The sequence below is a fragment of the Balaenoptera musculus genome, chromosome 3, assembly GCF_009873245.2.
Source record: "Balaenoptera musculus isolate JJ_BM4_2016_0621 chromosome 3, mBalMus1.pri.v3, whole genome shotgun sequence".
NCBI classification, from domain to species: domain Eukaryota; kingdom Metazoa; phylum Chordata; class Mammalia; order Artiodactyla; family Balaenopteridae; genus Balaenoptera; species Balaenoptera musculus.
In genome coordinates this window covers 135,512,640-135,531,601 of record NC_045787.1, presented here as the reverse complement: position 1 = coordinate 135,531,601, position 18,962 = coordinate 135,512,640, and the positions used below count along the sequence as shown (strand labels likewise).

The 18,962-nt window shown below is 45.4% G+C and overlaps 1 protein-coding gene across 2 annotated transcripts in view; it reads left to right on the top strand.

The window, feature by feature from the left end:
• Nucleotides 1-18,962, top strand: part of WWC1 (WW and C2 domain containing 1) — a 149,138-nt gene that overhangs the window by 66,703 nt on the left and 63,473 nt on the right. For both annotated transcript variants that reach the window (XR_005019478.1, XM_036849151.1), the window contains exons 2-3: nt 7,114-7,223; nt 17,127-17,330. Coding sequence is in view for 1 of the 2 variants with exons in the window: in XM_036849151.1 (XP_036705046.1) it covers nt 7,114-7,223; nt 17,127-17,330 (314 nt within the window). In the remaining variant the exon portion in view is untranslated. The remainder of the gene's footprint in view (nt 1-7,113; nt 7,224-17,126; nt 17,331-18,962) is intronic.

Sequence of the window (18,962 nt, the reverse complement as noted above, 5' to 3'; positions counted from 1 at the left end):
ACAGATGGAGAAGCAGGTTCAGGCAAGTTAGGGTCCACGCCCAAGTGGACAGAGTGAGTAAGTGATGGCGCCTGCATGGCAACCCCTCTAGAGCTTATGATTTTTTTTTAACCACCACTCGTATCTCTCGAGTTGAAAATGGGGACAGTAATGATGATGACGATGATATGATAATAGCTAACACATCCAACCAACTTAAGATGAGAGATGACACAATTCTCACGGTGCGCAGAGCGCAGAAATCTCTCAGCTGTTAACAGCCCGCATTTACTGAGGGCTTATTACATGGCAGGCCCTGTGCTAAGCACTTTACATGGGTTATCTCATTTAATCCCTGCAACACCCTTATGAGATTGGAATGTCTAAGTTTCACAGAGAAGGAAACTCCTAACAAGGTTAAGTAACACACCTGTGGTTGTAGACGGAGCAGAGAGTGGGTTTCAGCCCAGCATCAATTCCGCAGCCTTTGTGGGTAGCAACGACCCGGCCTCCCCATTAGCCGTGAAGCCCACCACCGTCTTCCCTGGACTACTTCCTTCTCCAGCCTCCCCCCGCCTACACCCCGTCGTCTCAGTCTCTCCCTTCTCCCACCCCCTTGGTCTTTCACATCTGTACAGCTGACCTAGCATCTTATTAACTATCCCTGCATCCTCTCATTGCCTGGGGTTCACAGTCTAAGATAGCGTAACCGCTATACATGCTGTCACAGGGATGGGCCACTCCCTGCTTTCAGCGTAAGCCTCGGCTGCCTGGCCAGACCCTGTGCTCTCGAAGGCAGAAACAAGGCTTATTCAAGTGTCTTAGCCCTCGTCGTGTCTGGCGTGGGACCAGGCTGTTGTGTCCATGCAGTAAATTCTTTTTTTTTAAAGCCTGATTGAGTTTATTTTTTAATTTTTATTTGTAAATGTATTTATTTTATTTATTTATTTTTGGCTACGTTGGGTCTTCGTTGCGGTGCACGGGCTTCTCGTTGTCGTGGCTTCTCTCGTTACACGGAGCACGGGCTCTAGGCGCACGGGCTTCAGTAGTTGTGACGCACGGGCTTAGTTGCTCCGCGGCAAGTGGGATCTTCCCAGACCGGGGCTCGAACCCGTGTCCCCTGCACTGGCAGGCGGATTCTTAACCGTTGCGCCACCAGGGAAGCCCACGCAATAAATTCTTGTTGCTTGGAGGGCTGATTGAAAGGAGGGAGAAAGGAGTTGAGGAGAGGGTGAGTCAGAGAGCCTCTCTGGGTCGCCTTCTGCATCTCGGCACTAGGGTGGCGCTCAGAGTCTTAACGGGGACCCCAAAGCCCCAAAAGCCCAGCCTCTGCCCGCTCTACCTCCAGTCCATCACTCATAATGTGAAGATACGTGGCTTTCTTTTCTGTTCCTCACACCATCATCCCTTCCCAAAGCCTTTGTACTGGCCGTTCCTGTTGCTTCCCACCATCCGGTCTCCCCTCCAAGATCACCTCCTCCGAGAAGCTTCCCCTGCTTCCCTTGACTGCCCTGCCCCGCCCCACCCTTACACATAATCCCACTCCCTGTTGTACTTTTCTGAATAGCATGAGTCTCTGAAATGATCCTGTGGATTCATTTTCTGGTTGGGGTGTCTCCCTGACAGGAGTGTAAGGGCAAGGTCCTGTCTGTCCTGTCCACTTCTGTAGCTGGGTGTTTGCTCCGGTTCAGCTGTGGTTCATGTGCTCAGCCGTCCTCACCAACTAGGAGATGGTGATTTTTTTTCATCCCCAGATTTGTTTAAGGAATGAATGAAGGTGTTTGCACCAAACCGAATTAAAGGGAGGAAGGAGAATTGCAAAGATTGCACTTTCTTCTGGCCACCCCAGCCTTGCAGGTGTGGGCTGCTTAGCACTGGGGCTCTGCCGCAGTCCGGTGGTGGCGTGTCCTCAGGAGTTGTGTAATCCTGAGCTATGGGAACTATGCGTGTGAAACACCCCGGGGTGGGAAGAACCGGCCTGGCCATTGTGCCTGGGCTGGGAGGAGAGGTTCGGCTGAAAGTTTGGACAGTTCTTGGCATGCAGTCTGCAGGGCCCTTTAGAAAGCGATCCCGCCCAGCTGGCCCTCAGAGAGAGCACGGTCTGGGGGGGTCAGCATCCCGCTGGACGGCGATAAAGAGGTTACTGTGGGAAGCGTTCAGATTGCTCGGGAAGCACTAGGAACATGAAAGATATGTTATGCGTTCTTCAGTCCCAAGAGAATCACCACCCAGTGTTAGACTTGGCAAAAGGCTTTCTGCTCCTTCTCTGAGCTGCCTCCTTAGAAAAGACGCGCTGTCTGAATACTGAATGCCAGCCGTGGCGATGTGGAGCTGGAAAGAGGACGAGGGGCCTGCGTTCCTGGACAGGTGATCCCAACAGGACCCTACCTGTCTCCAAGGCAACACATCCGGGCCCCTTTTTTTTCCAGGAGAGCCTGTTGTGAAACATTCAGGAATGTTTGTGCTCCTTCAGAGATTTGTAATCAAGAAGAGGCAGAACTAGTTCTCTTTTGGTGCTCTTCCCTCCTTCCCTCTCACCCCTCCGGCATTTGGGTCATTTGATTTCACGATCTGGGTTTCCAGCAGCCCAGGACTTGGAGGCCGGAGGAAGGGACTGTACCGGGCTGGATGGGGGCGAATCGCTTCAACAGGGGATGGGGGCTGGGAGTTGCAGGCAGGCCCCCAAGGCCTGGCCACATCTGAAAGCAGACATCTCTTCCCAGCTCACATTCTTGGCACTTGCCCAAGGGGAAGCACTGCAGGTCAGAGAAGCACCCACAGTTTCCCAGGGGAGACTGGTTTAAACGGACAGTTCCTCCCTCTGGGAAGAGAAGTGTGTGCACATGTATATATGTGTGTGTGTGTGTGTGTGTGTGTTTAAATCCTTGTGCAGCTAAAAACGCTTCTCTTCATCCTGATTCTCTGAATGACACGTCTCTGCACACTGAATAATTCATCTCCCTCTTGGCATTTGTTCCAGAGAGAATCTCGCTGTCCAGATTTCTTGTAAGTTGCATAGTCTTCCAATAGAAGCTTTTCTCTTTCCCATGGAAGAGCTCTGGGAGCCTGGATATCAGCCCTCTGGTTTTTTTTTTCCATGATCGCTTTGAAGGGAAGCCTGAATATCAAACCCAAAGCCTTCCTTTCTCCTCTTGCCCCCTCCGTCTAACATTGGGTCCCCTGGATTCCCTCTTCTTTATCCCTGTTGGGCACGATGTCTGTGTTCACCGTAGGCAAGAATCAGCATCTCAGCCCTGGTAGGATATCCAATGTCGGGTACATTACTGATACTTGTATCTAACATTTACTTCAGGTCTGACTTCTTGATGTCCAAGCCTGGAACAATCAGTGGAGTTAATGGTTTTCTGGAAAAGTGATGCATTTTGGGTGTCTTAGACCTGCCGCTCCTCCCTCAGTCCCCATCCTCACACACAGAGCTCAGTGAATCCCTTGTCGTGGTAACTGTGAAACAGTTGTCTTTTCATGAAGCAGTCATGCATTATCCAAACGTATTGAGTAGCTTTGCACCAAGATATAGAATACTGAAGTTGCACATAGGACGCAGCTTGGGTGCCTTCTGCCTGCTTCAGATTTCCCCCCTGCCCAGCTTCATCATCTGTATCTCGGGCATAGCTTCCTTTGTGCTCCAGACTGTTCTGAAACTCCCTTGGTCTTGTCAGTTTTTATTAGCAAAGCTCAGGTTCTGTAGTCAGGCAATGGGACTTCAGGTTATACCTCTGGTGTTTGCCAGCTCCGTGACGTTGGGTGTGTTTTCTCACTGGTAAAATAAAGGAAGAGTGCCTGTGGCCCAGAGAGGGAACATGATATGTATGTAACTTGTTTTCTAGGCCTAGATTTAGCCATTATTAAATATTTTAATTCCAACTGATATAGGAATATTACAGAGAAACTAGTTTAAAAAAATGATTAGAAAGGAAAAAGTTAAATTATGTTAAAATCCCTATACCAAGATAGCATTTTAATGTATATCTTTCCAGTTCCTCTTCTACAAACATATATGCATTTTAGGCAAAATGTCATATACTGTAACAGTATCCTGTAGCTTTTTTTTTTTTTAATAGATCTTTATTGGAGTATAATTGCTTCACAATACTGTTAGTTTCTGTTGTACACAAAAGTGAATCAGCTATACGTATACATATATCCCCATAACCCCTCCCTCTTGCGTCTCCCTCCCACCCTCCCTATCCCACCCCTCTAGGTCATCGCAAAGCACGGAGCTGACCTCCCTGTGCTATGCTGCTGATTCCCACCAGCCAACTATTTTACATTCGGTAGTGTATATATGTCGATGCTACTCTCACTTTGCCCTGGCTTCGCCCTCCCACCCCATGTCCTCAAGTCCATTCTCTATGTCTACCTCTTTATTCCTGCCCTGCAACTAGGTTCATCAGTACCTTTTTTTTCTTTAGATTCCACATATATGCATTAGCGTACAGTATTTGTTTTGCTCTTTCTGGCTTACTTCATTCACTCTGTATGACAGACTCTAGGTCCATCCACCTCGCTACAAATAACTCAATTTCGTTTCTTTTTATGGCTGAGTAATATTCCATTGTATATATCTTGTTCAACAATGTTGCTTTTCCTCATAGTATGTTAAGAGCATCCTTCCACGTTGGCAAAATATAGAACACACCATTAATTTTTGTTCTTAGGTATTCATTATTGTATTCACCCATTCCACAAATGTTTATTGAGCACCGATCGTGGGGAACATAAGATTCTGTTGCTTAGATGCACCATTGATGAAATCATTTAATTCATCCCCAGAGAAGAATTTTGAAAGGTGGTGATCCACACAGGGATTCAGGGAGCTGTGGAGAGGAGATGTATCTTTTATCTTCTTGATTTTCTAGGTTGCAAAGTGTAACTAACAAGATTCCCATCTCCCCAGCCAGGCTGGCAGGTGGGGCTTCTCAGGGCTGAGCCCAGGGAGAGGAATGAGTCAGAAACAAAGGTCTGACTGTGGTTGGCTCAGGCATTCCTGTTCCCTCCCAGATTTATCTGTCCTCAGTAATAGAGTCACTTGCCGTGGAGGAGTATACCTCTGTATGGAGTTTTCCTTCAGAGGCCTTTTCAAAGCTGTGTTAGATGAAATGATGTTGGATGAGATTTGGCTGTTGGTCACTGGTCTTCATTCTCCATCAGGAAGTGGGAACAAATCATTTACAGTAGTTTGAGGAGGAGGAGGAGTACTGAGGGACATGGTCTTTTGTTTCTGAAGTCTATGCAGGGCTTGGGGTGGAGTGGTGGAGTGGGCTGAAGACAGCTTTGCGGAAACTTTATCCAGGTTGGCAAAGGTGCTCCTGAATGAAGTGCCTTCTGACCCGAGGAAATCACCTGTGTCTTCCCCACCTCTTCCTTCTTTTACTCCAAGACGGTGGCTTGTAATTTTGCGTGGGGCTCAGGAGATGCATTGAAGATGTCAACTTTCAAGAGAACCTTTTGGCTCACAACAGGGGCTCTGAAGACAGAGTGCCTTGCTTGAAATCCCAGCTTTGTCATTGTTACGGACATCGAGAATGTTATTTAATCTTTCTTAGTCTCAGTTTCCCCTTCTGGGAAGCAGAGAAGAATGTCCTTTGAGCGTCCATTTGCACCAGCCTCTGCACTAAATGTTTTTACAAACATGACTTTATTTAACATTGACAACCTGGAGAGTTATTATTATCCCCACATTTCAGATAAAAATACTGAGGCTCAGAGAGGGACAGTAAGTTGCCATACTCACACAGCTGGTAAGTAATGCTTATTGAATCCTTATTGGATAGGGCTTAGTCTGTTGCATATCATATACGCCTCTGCCTCATCCTTTGTCTCCCGCAATACAGCAGTAAATTACTGACTAACAGAAGCTTTGGGTCTATCCATTCCTTCAGTCAATAGATACTTTTCTTAGCCTACCAGACCCTGGATATATAGTGGTACATGAACACACCAGGTCTATCCACCAGGGGCTCTTGCAGTGTTTCTTTTTCCCCCACATATTTTGCTTTAAGCTTGATTTGGAGTGGGTTTAAGAGGGAAGGAGATTGCACAAGATGGGAGAGTCATTTCCTGCGGCTTGGAGGGAAGTTCTTGATCAGGAATCCTTGACCCCGTCCCACTCATCTTTCCTCCTCTCCCATTGTACCTCAGTTTGCCAATCTGTCTAAAGAGTGTTGAAGCAGAGCCTTCTGGGCTTCCAGAATTGGGAGGGAATTGGGAGCAGACAGGAGAGGGAGAATATTAGAATATGTATTTTAGGCAGATACAGCTATGGGGAAAAACCAAAGGGGCCGTCTGGGGGCGCCACTCAAGCTGACTTTTGTGTATCTAGATTCCTGGCTCCCTGCACGCTGGCTAAAGTGCTTGACCAAGGGTTTATGGTGTTTTCCAGCCTTGAAAAACCTTCGTTTGTTTCGTTGGGTGATTTGTCTGTCTGTCCATCTGACTTAGCCACCAAGACTGGGTGATTACCACCACCTCACTCCCCACAATATGGTGACTTAGAGGGTGGTTATCGCTAAAAGGTCAGTTTGGCCTGGATTTTGCAGGGAAGGACAGCAGTGGGTACAGGCATTTGGGAATCGGCCCAGGAAGCAAAGAAATACGGTTTTTGGCCAAACTCACAAGGAGGGAACATCTGCTATTCTAGATGCTGCCGTAAGCTAGTTTTCCAGAGGGGAAGGAGGTAGGACAGACATGGGCTAGAGCCGGGGGGATGGCTGGGGCTGTGGTGGACAAGTGAATTGCAGGTGGAGCAGCCAGAGAGGGCTGGAGTTCGAGTCCGGAAGTAAGACTTGACCCTCGAGCCCTTTCCTGTGACCCCCCCTCACTTAGAGATGCAGGAACAGAGGCCCAGAGAAGGCAGGTGACTTGCTCAAATCACTCCCCAGTTTGTGGAAAGTTGGGAGCCGAGCAGATTCCCCGCCTCCCTCCCAGGTGCTCTAATCCTGCTGCTTCAGTTGTGCATTCATCTTCCCGGGGACAGCAGAGCTGGTGTCACAGTGCAAAGCTTCTGGATCTGGTGGGTCGCCGCAGAGGAGCAGGGAGGTTGAGAGCAGCTACGTGTTGCGCGGTCTTGGGGACCGTGGGCTGATGGAATCTGTTTCTCCTCTCCCTTGCCAGGTACACCAAACCGCTCACCTTTGCTGACTGCATTAGTGATGAGTTGCCGCTGGGATGGGAAGAGGCGTACGACCCACAGGTTGGAGATTACTTCATAGACCATAACACCAGTAAGTTCCTGGCCGTCCTCCCTTCCCATCCCCTCTGCCCATCCCTCTACCTCCTGCCCAGCCCCCAAGTCTGGAAGAGCTACCAGCAGGGACTCATGAAGCCAGATTGTGTTTTGTTTCACATAGAGTTAGACAGAGATGTCAGTGTAGATATAGATAGATAATGTATGCTCATATATAAATAACAGTTCAGAAGGATTTTAAATAGAATCTAAAAACTCCACCTCTCACAACCCATCTCCCCAATTTTACAGAGGCAACCACTGCTATCAATTTCTTGTGTATCACTCCAGAAATTTCCCAGTCATTTGTGTTTATGTGTATATGTACATATATTCTTTTTTTACATATATTGATTTCCACGCATACAGATTTTTTTTCCTATAAGGTAGATGTGTCTTTGTCATGGCCAGACCATTTTGGAGCAGTCGCTGCCCCCAAAGCAGGTCCCCAGCAGCCAGCATGCACACGTATGTGTCTGTCATGGAGTGGTCTGACTGTATGTGCCACTAGCCCATCACACCGTTCAGCCCACCCTCACATCGTATCTGTGCTCCAGGCATCCTGACCCAGAGGGAAGATTCTTAGTGTCTTTGTCTCTGTGACTATGATGGAGGCATAGGTTGATACAGGAAGAAGCATGTTGTCTGACAGGTGGAAGAACCCAGGTCGAGGTACCCCAGCCGGGGAGAGTTGTTGTGTATTTGGGCCTCATCCATCACGCACCTTCTCGGCCAAGACTATTCCTGTCCTCGGAAATTCGCTGCCCCATTTGTTCACGTGTACAGAGGAAAGACGATGTTTCTGTCTCGCTCTCCACCTTCTGAACTGTGGGATTCCTTTTTGTCCTTTCAGGCAAGAGGAAAATGGGATGCAAAGGCACGTGTCTGAAGGTTGAGATTAGGGCGCCAAATCCCAGTGGCCCCTGTTTCCTGAGTGTGCGCTCTGTGCTGTGTGCTGGGAGAGGAACTGGAGAGACATCACTCATTCAGTCATCCCAGCTTCCCTGTGGCATGCTAGGGTGATTATCCCCACCTTAGAAATGGGACTCACAGGTAGAAATCGACTGCTCAACACTCAGAGTCAAAACATGGCAGAGCTGGGATTTGAACTGGTGCTGGGAGTGGAATTGGGCTTCTCCATCCACATCCTCCTCTGGGTTTCAGCAGCACCTGGTCATACCTCTGCTGTGCCCCTCATTGCTCTGTAGTATAACCACTTACCTACCGAGACTAGCTCTTCTAGAGCAGGACAATGTCTAATTCACCTGTCTAGTCCCAGGCCTTTGCCTGGTAAGGCACTTAGTAGGTGTGCACTTGACCTTTGCTACATAGAAAAGGGCATACGTGCATGAATGCACGACCAAGTGGGTGAATGAGCAGACTATTGTTGGCACCAAAGCATAGGAGAGTTTCTGAGAGACGGCTAATGGCATTAATTGCATTGTTGGTGGTAGCCGAGGTTTTTATTAGCACTCATGATTGCATACGGGATAATGAGAAGTAAATATGCCTAATTGAGTATGTATGGGGAATGAGGTTAATGCTTGGAGGGCTGCACGGTATGCTGGGTTAAACACTGATGTACAGGACCCCTAATCAGTCCTTTCCTGTTTGTAATTGCTGAGTGCATCCCCCTCATTAAAATCTGATGGTGGGAGTGAGATTTTCAGGTGCTTCTGGGAGTTGCTGGAGAGATAGAAGGATGGAGTATCATGCAGTGGCAGAGTTTATTCTGGAGGGGATGATGGCAGAAATGGGGGTATGTGTTAGGAGGTGAGTAAATGAGAACCACAATAGAAAGAATTCTCTCTGGTAGTTTTACCAGCTATCGGGCTACTGGTTTTCTTTTGGCTGTAAGGCGCTCTCATTGGATGGAGGGTACCACCTCCGCAGATGGAGCCAGTGATACAGATGCGGTATGTATGTGACCATCGAGGCCCAAGCACTCAGAGCCGTGAGCTCAGACCAATCCTCTGTGTGTCCACTGACTGAAATTACTCTCTTAAGAGTTCTAGACACAATAGAATTGAGCAACAAATTAAATCCACCATCCAGCGTTCGTTCATTCAGCAAATATTTATTGACCTCCTACAATGTTCTAGGCACTGTTCTGGGAGCGTGGGGTACGTGAGAGTTCCAAATGGCAATGATCCTTGTCCTTACAGAACTTTCATTTTGGCAGAAGAAACAGAAAATAAACAGAATAAGTAAACAGATTATGTAGTATGTTAGAAAATTATCAGTGTTATGGGAAAAGGGGAAGCAGAGCATGGGGCTGAGGTGTGCTGGGGTGCCTTTGTGGGTGGCGGGGAGGGACAGTGGTAAAGGTCTTCAGGAAGAAGACCTTGTCGAGAAAATGAGATTTGAGCTAAGACTTGAAGGAGGTGGGGAGAGCGTTTCGAGTAGAGAGAGCTGATTGAACAAAAACTCCACTGCGTGATCACATTTAGCTCGCTTGAGGGATGGCAAGGACGCAGGTGTGCATATAGCAGAATGCGTGAGGAAGCGGGGAGAGGGGCATCAGGCCAGCAGAGTGTGGGCAGTGGTCCACCTGAAGGGTTCAGGCTTTTATTCAACATGGTGGGAGCCACTGGAAAATTTTAAGCAGATGAGTGGCGTGACCTGTTTTATGTCTTAAAAGGGTCACTCTGGCTGCTTTGCTGAGAATAGACCTTAGTGGAACAAGGGCAGAAGCAGGGAGACTTGTAAGAGATGATTGCAATAGTCCAGGTGACAAAGGACAGTGCCCCAGACCAAGGCTGTAGTGGTAGAGGTGGTGAAAAGTGGCCTGAAGCTGGAGGTATTTTCAAGATAGAGCCAACAAGCCTTCCTGATAGATTGCACGTAGGGTGTGAAAGAATGGGATAAATGAGCCTCTCTGGGCCTGAGCAATTGGCAGGATGGAGTTGCCATTTATTGGATGGAGAAAACTGCAGGAGGAGTGGGTTTAGGAAGGAGGAACAAGGGTTCATTGGGATGTGTCGCATCTTCCATGCCTGTTACACACCTGAGAGAAGGTGTCGCTGGTCAGTTTGATGTAGGAATCTGGTGTTTGGAAAAGAGATCTGGGCTGAAGATGTGTATTTGGGAGTTGTTGGCATATAGAGAGTATTTAAAGACATGAAGCTGGATGAGATCACCAAAGGAATAAGTCAAGACAGAGAGAAGACAATCAAAGAATGAGCCATGGGGTCCTCAGACAGGAGGAGGGTACAGAGAAGAGGAAAACCAGTCATGATTCTGGGGAGTGATCGGAAAGGTGGGAGGAAAGCGAGAGCGTCTTGGCAGCCATGTGAAGGAGGCATACCGAGGAGAGAGGTGTCAACCCCGTCAAATGCTTCTGACAGATCAAGTACGAAGAGGACTGAGAATTGACCTATAGATTTAGCAAACCCCTGTGACACTGGTGACCCTGACTTGGAGGGCAGCTTTGGACAAGGACTGGGGGCAAAAGCCTGACTAGAGTGAGTCTTAAAAAAAAAACGGAGGGGAGGCATTGGAAACAGCAAATATGCACAACTCTTTCCAAAATATAACCCGCTTGCATTATTTCATTTATCCGTATTCAGTTTTCCCACTGCCGTGTACATCCAGCATGATTAGATGGTTTTAATCAGTGATCAAATTGTGTGTTCTGCTGTTTTCTCTTCATACTATGTCATGAATATTTGAGAGATGCTACCTAGTCTTCATATTGGTCATTTTTAATGTATCAAATAGAGGTATTGATACATTTTAACACATAAAATGAGTGTACCGTAATACCCCCCTATTGCTGACCTTTTGGGTTCTTTCCATTTGTTTGTTATAAATAAATAACACTAGGGGAAGAATCTTTATGCATATTGCTTTTTTCTTCTATGATACTTTCCTGGAGTTGTATTTCCAAATGTAGGATCGCTAAGTGAAAGATTATAAACACTCGTGAGACTTCTGGTACCTCTTCCTAGTTTGATAAGTATTTTTAAAAGATCGTGTCAATCTGTATTGCCACAAGCAATAGGGTACTATTTTTCTCATACCTTCATCAGTCAGTATGGGGCCAGTTACTTTTCGATAAATTCATCACACGTTTAAACTGTTACTTCATTGTTTTTCATTTGCATTCATTTCCATAGTGACAAGGTTGGACGTTCTCCAGATGTTCAGCTGTTTTTAAGACAACTGTTGTTCAAGCCGTTAGAGAATTCAATAGTGTTAGTCATGTGGGTGCGCATGTGGTGCGTGTAGAAAGCAGGCGTGTGATGGGTAGAGGCAGTGGGGTGAGGGATGTGTGAAGTGCGGTGAACGTGTGAGCTGTATGGAGAGTGAGTGTGAAGTGTGTTTGTAGGTAGAGGTTTGGAGCCTGGGGGAGGCTGAAGAACTGGGTCTCAATGATGGCTGCGCTCAGTCGGCTAAATGTTTACTGGAAGTAGCTGCATTTTTGGGGAGAGAGGGGGCATGAGGGGGGAAGGGGACAGAGGGATGCTGTTGTGTGTAGCTGAGTTCGTGACATGCTGAATGATGAAACTGTGTCCATGTTTAGCTTTCATAAGAACAAGAACTCAAAAATAGTTGGCCAAGGACATCGCTAAGAACCTGCCCAGGTGTAAAGTTATCTATTCCGGTGAGGTGGACTTAAGGAAGTGGAGTGTCAGCAGAAGGGGCTGGGCTTGGGAGGACCCCTCAGAGTGTGACCAGTTCAGGATGAACAGCAGTTAGCACAGCTCCTTACAACCACCTAGGGAGCTGCCCCCAAAGGACAGTCTTTTCAAGAGTTGCTAGTACAACTGGTATCCACATGGAAAAAAGTACATCTCCACTTCTCCCCCCGCCTCACACCATATGTAAAAATAAATTCAGAACGGACCACAGACCTCAACATAAAAGCTAAGACTGGAAAACTTTGAGAAGGAGACTAAGGAGAAAATCTGCAAGATTTTAGGGTAGGCAAAGGTTTTTTGGACAAGGCACAGAAAGCACTAAGCATACAAGAAAAAAGTAATAATAATTGGGTTTCATTGAGTTAAAACTTCTGCTCTTCAAAAGACCATTAAGAAACTGAAAAAGCAAGCTACAGATAAGGAGAAAATATTTGCAATACATATATCTGACAGCAGATCCATATCAAGAATATAAAAAGAACCCTTACACCTTAATAGTAAGAAGCCCAACAACCCAATAAAAAGTATGAGCAAAAGATTTAAATAGACACTTCACTAAAGAAGACATACAAATGGCCAATAAACACATAAAAATATGCTTTACATAATCAGTCATTAGGGAAATAGGAATTAAACCTACAACGAGGTACCACTATACACTCACTGTAATGACTAAAATGAAAAAGATCGACAGTACCAATGGTTGGGGAGGACGTGGAGGAACTGGAACTCTAATTCACTACTAGTGAGGATGTAAATCAGAACAACCATTTTGGAAAACAGTTTTTTAGTTTCTTATAAAATTCAACATATAATTAACATACAAGCCAACAATTCCACCCCTAGATAGTTTTACCTAAGTGAAATGCAGACATTGCAAAGACTTGTGCACGCATGTTCATTACAGCCTTATTCATAATAATCTCAAACAACAACCCAAAAGTTTATCAAAAAGTGAATTATGCTGTATTCATGCAATAGACTGTTATTTCACAATAACAAAAAATGGACGACTGATACAACCTAAATGAGTCTCAAAAGCCTTATGCCAAGTGAAGAAGGTGAGATCCAAAGAGCACATACTGCTTGATTCCATTGTCATGAAGTTCTAAGGCAGAACCGGAGGGAGGAAGTGGGTGGAAGTGACTGACACAGGACCGCAGGGTAAAGGAACCATTTACACATTGATAACAAGTGGTAGTTTATGGTGTATGTGTTTGTCAAAACATATCCAAGTCTACACTTTAGATGATTGCGCTTCATTGTATTTAAATTACGCCTTAATAAAGGTGATTTAAACCAGGTATTGATGCCCACTTAATACTGCAGACCAATTAAATGGAAATCTCTGGGGTAATTTCCAACATGCAACCAGGTTGAAACCAGTGTTCTGGTGTGGGGTTGTGTGTTGTGTTTGTCTGTGCATCCATCTGTCTGTGTTGGTTTGTGCTACAGAAGAAAGCCTGGGTCACCAAAAATGGTAGCCAAGCCAGCCTTCAATTAAGGCTCTCACGTACTTTTATACTCCAAGGAACGTGGCCTCCAAAGGGAGGGCGCCACTCTCAGATTAAACCCAGAGCACCATGGGGAGGATCCATCCAGGGGTGCCCCAGGGCACTTGTCAGGGACCCAGCATTTCAGCCAGTCCTCTGGCAGGTGATTCTATCTGGAGCTCAGCATCGCACCTGCCAGCCTTGCCTGCCATCTTCAGTGACTGCTCAGCCCACCGGTGTTGTCACCTCTTAGCAAGTCTAACCTTCGGTGATATGTTGAAATTATTTGCGGAACTTTGCGGGTCACCATTGCCTCCTTCCCACCCCCAGAGATTCTGATTTAATTGTCCAGGGGTGGGATCTGAGCATCGGGATTTAAAAAATTTCCCCCAGTGATTCTACTATGCAAACAGGGGTTCTTGGACATTGGCTGCACAGCAGTTACCTTGCGAAGCTTAAAACTGCCAACGCCTGGGCCCTACTCTTGGAAACTCTGATGTTAAGTGTTCTGGGGGCAGAATTCAGGCTTTTGTTTTTATTTTTGTTTTTTGAAGCTCCATAGCTAATTATAATATGCTGACTGGACCCAGTGTACTGGATGAAGTACCAACCTTTTTTTTTTTTTTTAAAGCAGTTTTGCTGAGAGTCTGGGGGAAAAGGCACTCTCATAAGGCTGTCTGTGAGAATAAAAATTGGTACAACCTTTGGGAAGATAATTTGGTAGTGTCTGTTAAAATTTAAGATGTGTATACCCACTGACCCAGTAATTCCTCTTTTTACACTACAGAATTAATAATAGCACACGTTCATAGAAGTATGTTTTTAGGAATCCTCACTACAGCGTTGGTTGTGGTAGCAAAAGAACTGAAAACAATCCAGACGTTTCCTGGTAGTGGTCTGGGAGACCAGTAAAGCCCTATCATAAATAAATGTTAGTACCATACCATGGAATACTATGCAACCATTTAAATGATTTAGGTAAGTAAAAAATAAATGAATAAATAAAAGCAATGGTACAAATGAAAAAAAAGGATAAATTAAAAATTGAGGTAAAAAAAAAAAATTGAGGTAAATCTTTATGTACCTATAAGGGAAAATGAACATGATACATCATTTGGAGATGAAAGCAAATTGCAGACCAATATACATGACATGGGCCACTTTACATTAAAAATAAATTTGTGTGTGTAGATATGTATGTATAAACAGGTTTGTATATAATCAGAGGGCAATATCTGTTAGTGTGTGAGACTCCTAACGGCAGTTACCTCTAGGATGTAGGATTGGAGAGATTTAAACTCCCATTTCTTACTTTACGAATTTGCAATGGTGGAATTGTGAGATTTTTCTTTTTTTGTATTTTTCAGTATTTTTCCCAAAAATGTAAATTTTTTTAAATATGACAAACTTTAAAAAACATCTGCACCCTGGCCATGTTTCTTTTCTTTTCTGTGGCCCGTGTCAGCCAGAAGTGCAGGGCCCCTGAGGGGAACCCAGGAGTCCCTAACCCTGAGGGAATCCACATCTGCTGATGGGAAATGGGACCCCACAGTCTTTCAGCCCAGCTTTGTAAATTCTCTCCTGCCCCTTTTTTTCTTCTCTTACAAGTGTTCCTCCCTCTTACTTGGTTGAAGAGTTGCAAAACTTTCTTTGTGGGAAGCAATTTTGTGGCTCCTGCCAGCCATCTTCACACCTTGTTTTCTTTCCCAGAAAAAGGGAGGAGGAGAGCTTGAAGAATTGAATAGTTTTGGCTTTACTCTCACCATCATTTGTTTACTTTACCTGGGTGTAAGTACACTACAGCTTCCTGGGAAGCAGTGAGGCAGGGCCCATTATCCTCTTTTATAATTAGAAAAGTAGACTCAGAGGGGTCAAGCAGCCTGCCCATTGTAACACAGTGGTTATTGGCAGGCATGAGAACGTGGCCCTGCTACTACCTCTTTGATTATTCTTCCCGTCTCTTCTTTCTTTCATTGGAAATACTCATTGGGGCCTATTCAGGAGGATTGAGAGCTAAAGGGACTGCAAAAGGAGGTACAAACTCAAAGCCCTCAGGAGCCACACACATGACGTAAATGAATGAAGCAGATAAATTGTGGACCCACAGTGGCCAGATCTTCTGAATGATCAAGAAAAACCAGAGGGCTTCCCTGGTGGCGCAGTGGTTGAGAGTCTGCCTGCCAATGCAGGGGACGCAGGTTCGAGCCCTGGTCTGGGAGGATCCCACATGCCGCGGAGCAACTGGGCCCGTGAGCCACAATTACTGAGCCTGCGTGTCTGGAGCCTGTGCTCCGCAACAAGAGAGGCTGCGACAGTGAGAGGCCCGCGCACCGTGATGAAGAGTGCCCCCGCTCGCCGCAACTAGAGAAAGCCCTCGCACAGAAACGAAGACCCAACACAGCCATAAATTAATTAATAAAAAAAGAAAAGAAAAGAAAAACCAGAGATCAGGATTTTAATAAATCTCCTTGTTTTTACATACCAGTAATCAGTTCAAAATTAATAAAGTTCTTTGGGCTAAGCAAAACCTATCTACAGGCTGGATTCACCATATGGCTGTGATTATACAATTTCTGGTGTGTTAGTCGCCCCTTACCCCACCCACCAACTGGGAAATGACTGAGGAGTTGACAGTCAACGGGCATTGATTCTTGGACATGGTTTTGACCTCTCTGACATCTGCTCAGCTGCCAGCTACCCTTTTTAAAAAATTTTATTGTCTTCTGACTTTTTTCCAAGTTATCACTATACATATTTATTGTACACATAATTTTAAAAAATAAAAAAGAATGAAGAAAAGGCATCCTACCATCAAGACATATCTGCTGTTGATAATTTGCTAAGTTTCCTCCTAATCTTTTTGAGAATGTACGTATGTATTTTGATAAATACAAAATTATTTATGCAGTTTTGCACCCAGTACTTCTACTCACTTTTATATCATAAGCACCTTTCTGGTTTTTTTAAAATTTTTTTCGAAGACATTATCTTTAATGGCTGTTTTAGTGTATTATGTAAATATAGCATACTTATTTGAGCAGTTATTTCCTGTGTGACCTTGAGCAAGTCATTTAACCTCTTTATGTCTCAGTTTTCTCTTTTGTTTAACGGGGGTAATAAAAGAATCTTCCCTATAGGGTTAATGTAAGGATTGGAGGAGTAAATAGATATAAAGTAATTAGAATAGTGCTTGGCATAGAGTAAACATTAAATAAGTGCTTGATGATTATTATGGTTTTATACAAATGCATTTTTGCCTGAATTTATTGCTTTTTATAATAAATTACAGGAGAAATTATTGGACAAAGGGTATTAACGTTTTAAGGCTCTTGATTTTCATGGTCAGATAACCTTCTAGTAAGGCTGTTCTAATTTACATTTCCAACACAGTATTTCTTCATATCCTCTGAAATATCAGTTATTTCACTTTCCTTTACTCTTTGCCAAAATGAATGACCTTAAGCGTCTATAATGTTGTTGAGCCTCTCTGTCTAGATTAGAACTCATATCTGGTCCTTCCTCTGGCTGTTCCCAGACAGACTGACTTCAGGTTTGTAAACTGATCCTGGTTTGTGTATGTGTGTGTTTGTTTACTTAATCCAAAGGAAGAGTCTCTGTTGTTTAATAGGTAAGTTTAACCCATTCACATTTATTGTGATTTTTCTACTTATTATGCTTTTTGTTTTCTGGTAGTAGATTCTACAGGCCACCAACTCAACAGACATTTGTGAGGTGCTAACCTAGGGTCTCTGGGGTCTGTTCCAGAAACCACTCAGATTGAGGATCCCCGGGTACAATGGCGGCGGGAGCAGGAGCACATGCTGAAGGATTACCTGGTGGTGGCCCAGGAGGCCCTGAGTGCACAAAAGGAGATCTACCAGGTGAAGCAGCAGCGCTTGGAGCTCGCGCAGCAGGAGTATCAGCAGCTGCATGCCGTCTGGGAGCACAAGCTGGGCTCCCAGGTCAGCTGTGAGTACCTCCCCCGCCCCAGGACACCCACAAACACAACTACAGGGAGGAGGGAATGGCCACACTGAGTCTTGCCTCTATTGCCTCTCAGTGTTTCTCAGATCTACCTATTTTCTTTCATCTCCACTCCTTGTCCAAACCACCACCCTCTCTACTGTTTTCCGGCTCCTACTTGTGCTTTACAGTGATTCATCTACCATTTTCATTCCATTTCCGTTCATTCATTTGTCATCTCAAAATGCCAGACTTATTACCTGTCTTCTTATTGAAAGCCCTTGAGTGGCTGGGGGCAGTGGGGAGTTCTTGGTTAATGGATAGTTTCAGTTTGGGAAGATGAAGAAGTTCTGGAGATGGATGGTGGTGATGGCTGCACAACAGTATGAATGTCTTTAATGCCCCTGAGCTGTATATTTTTAAATGGTTAAAGTGGTAGGTTTTATGTTACGTGTATTTTGTCCCATTGCTCTTTCCATAGCCCACACAGCCACACGTGATCAGGCCCCTGCTGGCCACTCCCACCTCACTGCAGGCTCTCATTCACTAGGCTCCAGATGCGCTGAATATGTACATCGTGCTCCCCTCTCCTGCCCCGCATCTTTCCACTTTGGGGCTTTTGTAATTGCTGCTCCCCTGCCTAGGAAGCTTTTCTATTGGTCTGTTTGCACAGCTGGCTCCTTCTCACCCTTCCAGTCTCTTCCTTCAGGTCATGTCCTCTGAGAGGTTTGTTTCTGACATCCCCATCCACAGACTCCCTTCTCCAGCATTAACCTCTGTAACGGCTCTCTGTTTATTTTGTTCGTAACACGGATCACAGTACGTCTGCTTATACGCTGCTGTCGCTATTTCCGAGTGGAGGAGATTTCCTGTCTCCCTGGTTTCTGCAGGAGGAGAAGAGGCATGCCAGGGTCCCCAGTCCTTCATTCCCAACATAGGGAAATGCCAGATCAGTAGCTTTCAAGGAGCCCGTTGACCTTTTCTGATGTGTTGAGGGTTTTTGTTTGGTCATTTACCACTTTTTTTTTAACTTTTTAAAAATTTTAAATTTTTTTAATAATATTTATTTTATCTTATTTTTAATTTTTTTGGCTGCGTCAGCACGTGGGATCTTTGTTGAGGCATGCGGAATCTTTCATCGTGGTGCACAGGCTTCTCTCTAGCTGTGGTGTGTGGGTTTTCTCTCTCTAGTTGTGGCACGCGGGCTCCAGAACGCAAGGGCTCTGTAGTTTGCGGCATGTGGGCTCTCTAGTTGAGGCGTGTGAGCTCAGTAGTTGTGGCGCACCGGCTTAGTTGCCCTGTGGCATGTGAGATCTTTGTTCCCCGACCAGGGATCGAACCCGCGTCCCCTGCATTGGAAGGCGGGTTCTTTACCACTGGACCACCAGGGAAGTCCCTACCACTCTTTTTAATAACTAATACTTTCTTATTTTTAATGAGTGCTTACTACATGCTAGCCTACAGTCTGAATATGTTATTTCAGTTAATTCTCATAACAGTTCTATGGGCAAGCACAGTTAATATCCTCCTGTAACAGATAAGGAATCTGCAGCTTCGAGAAGACCAATAACATGCCCAGGGTCTTACAGCTGGCGAGAGGTGATAAGTTGCAAACATATAAGTTCCAAGTTGCAAACA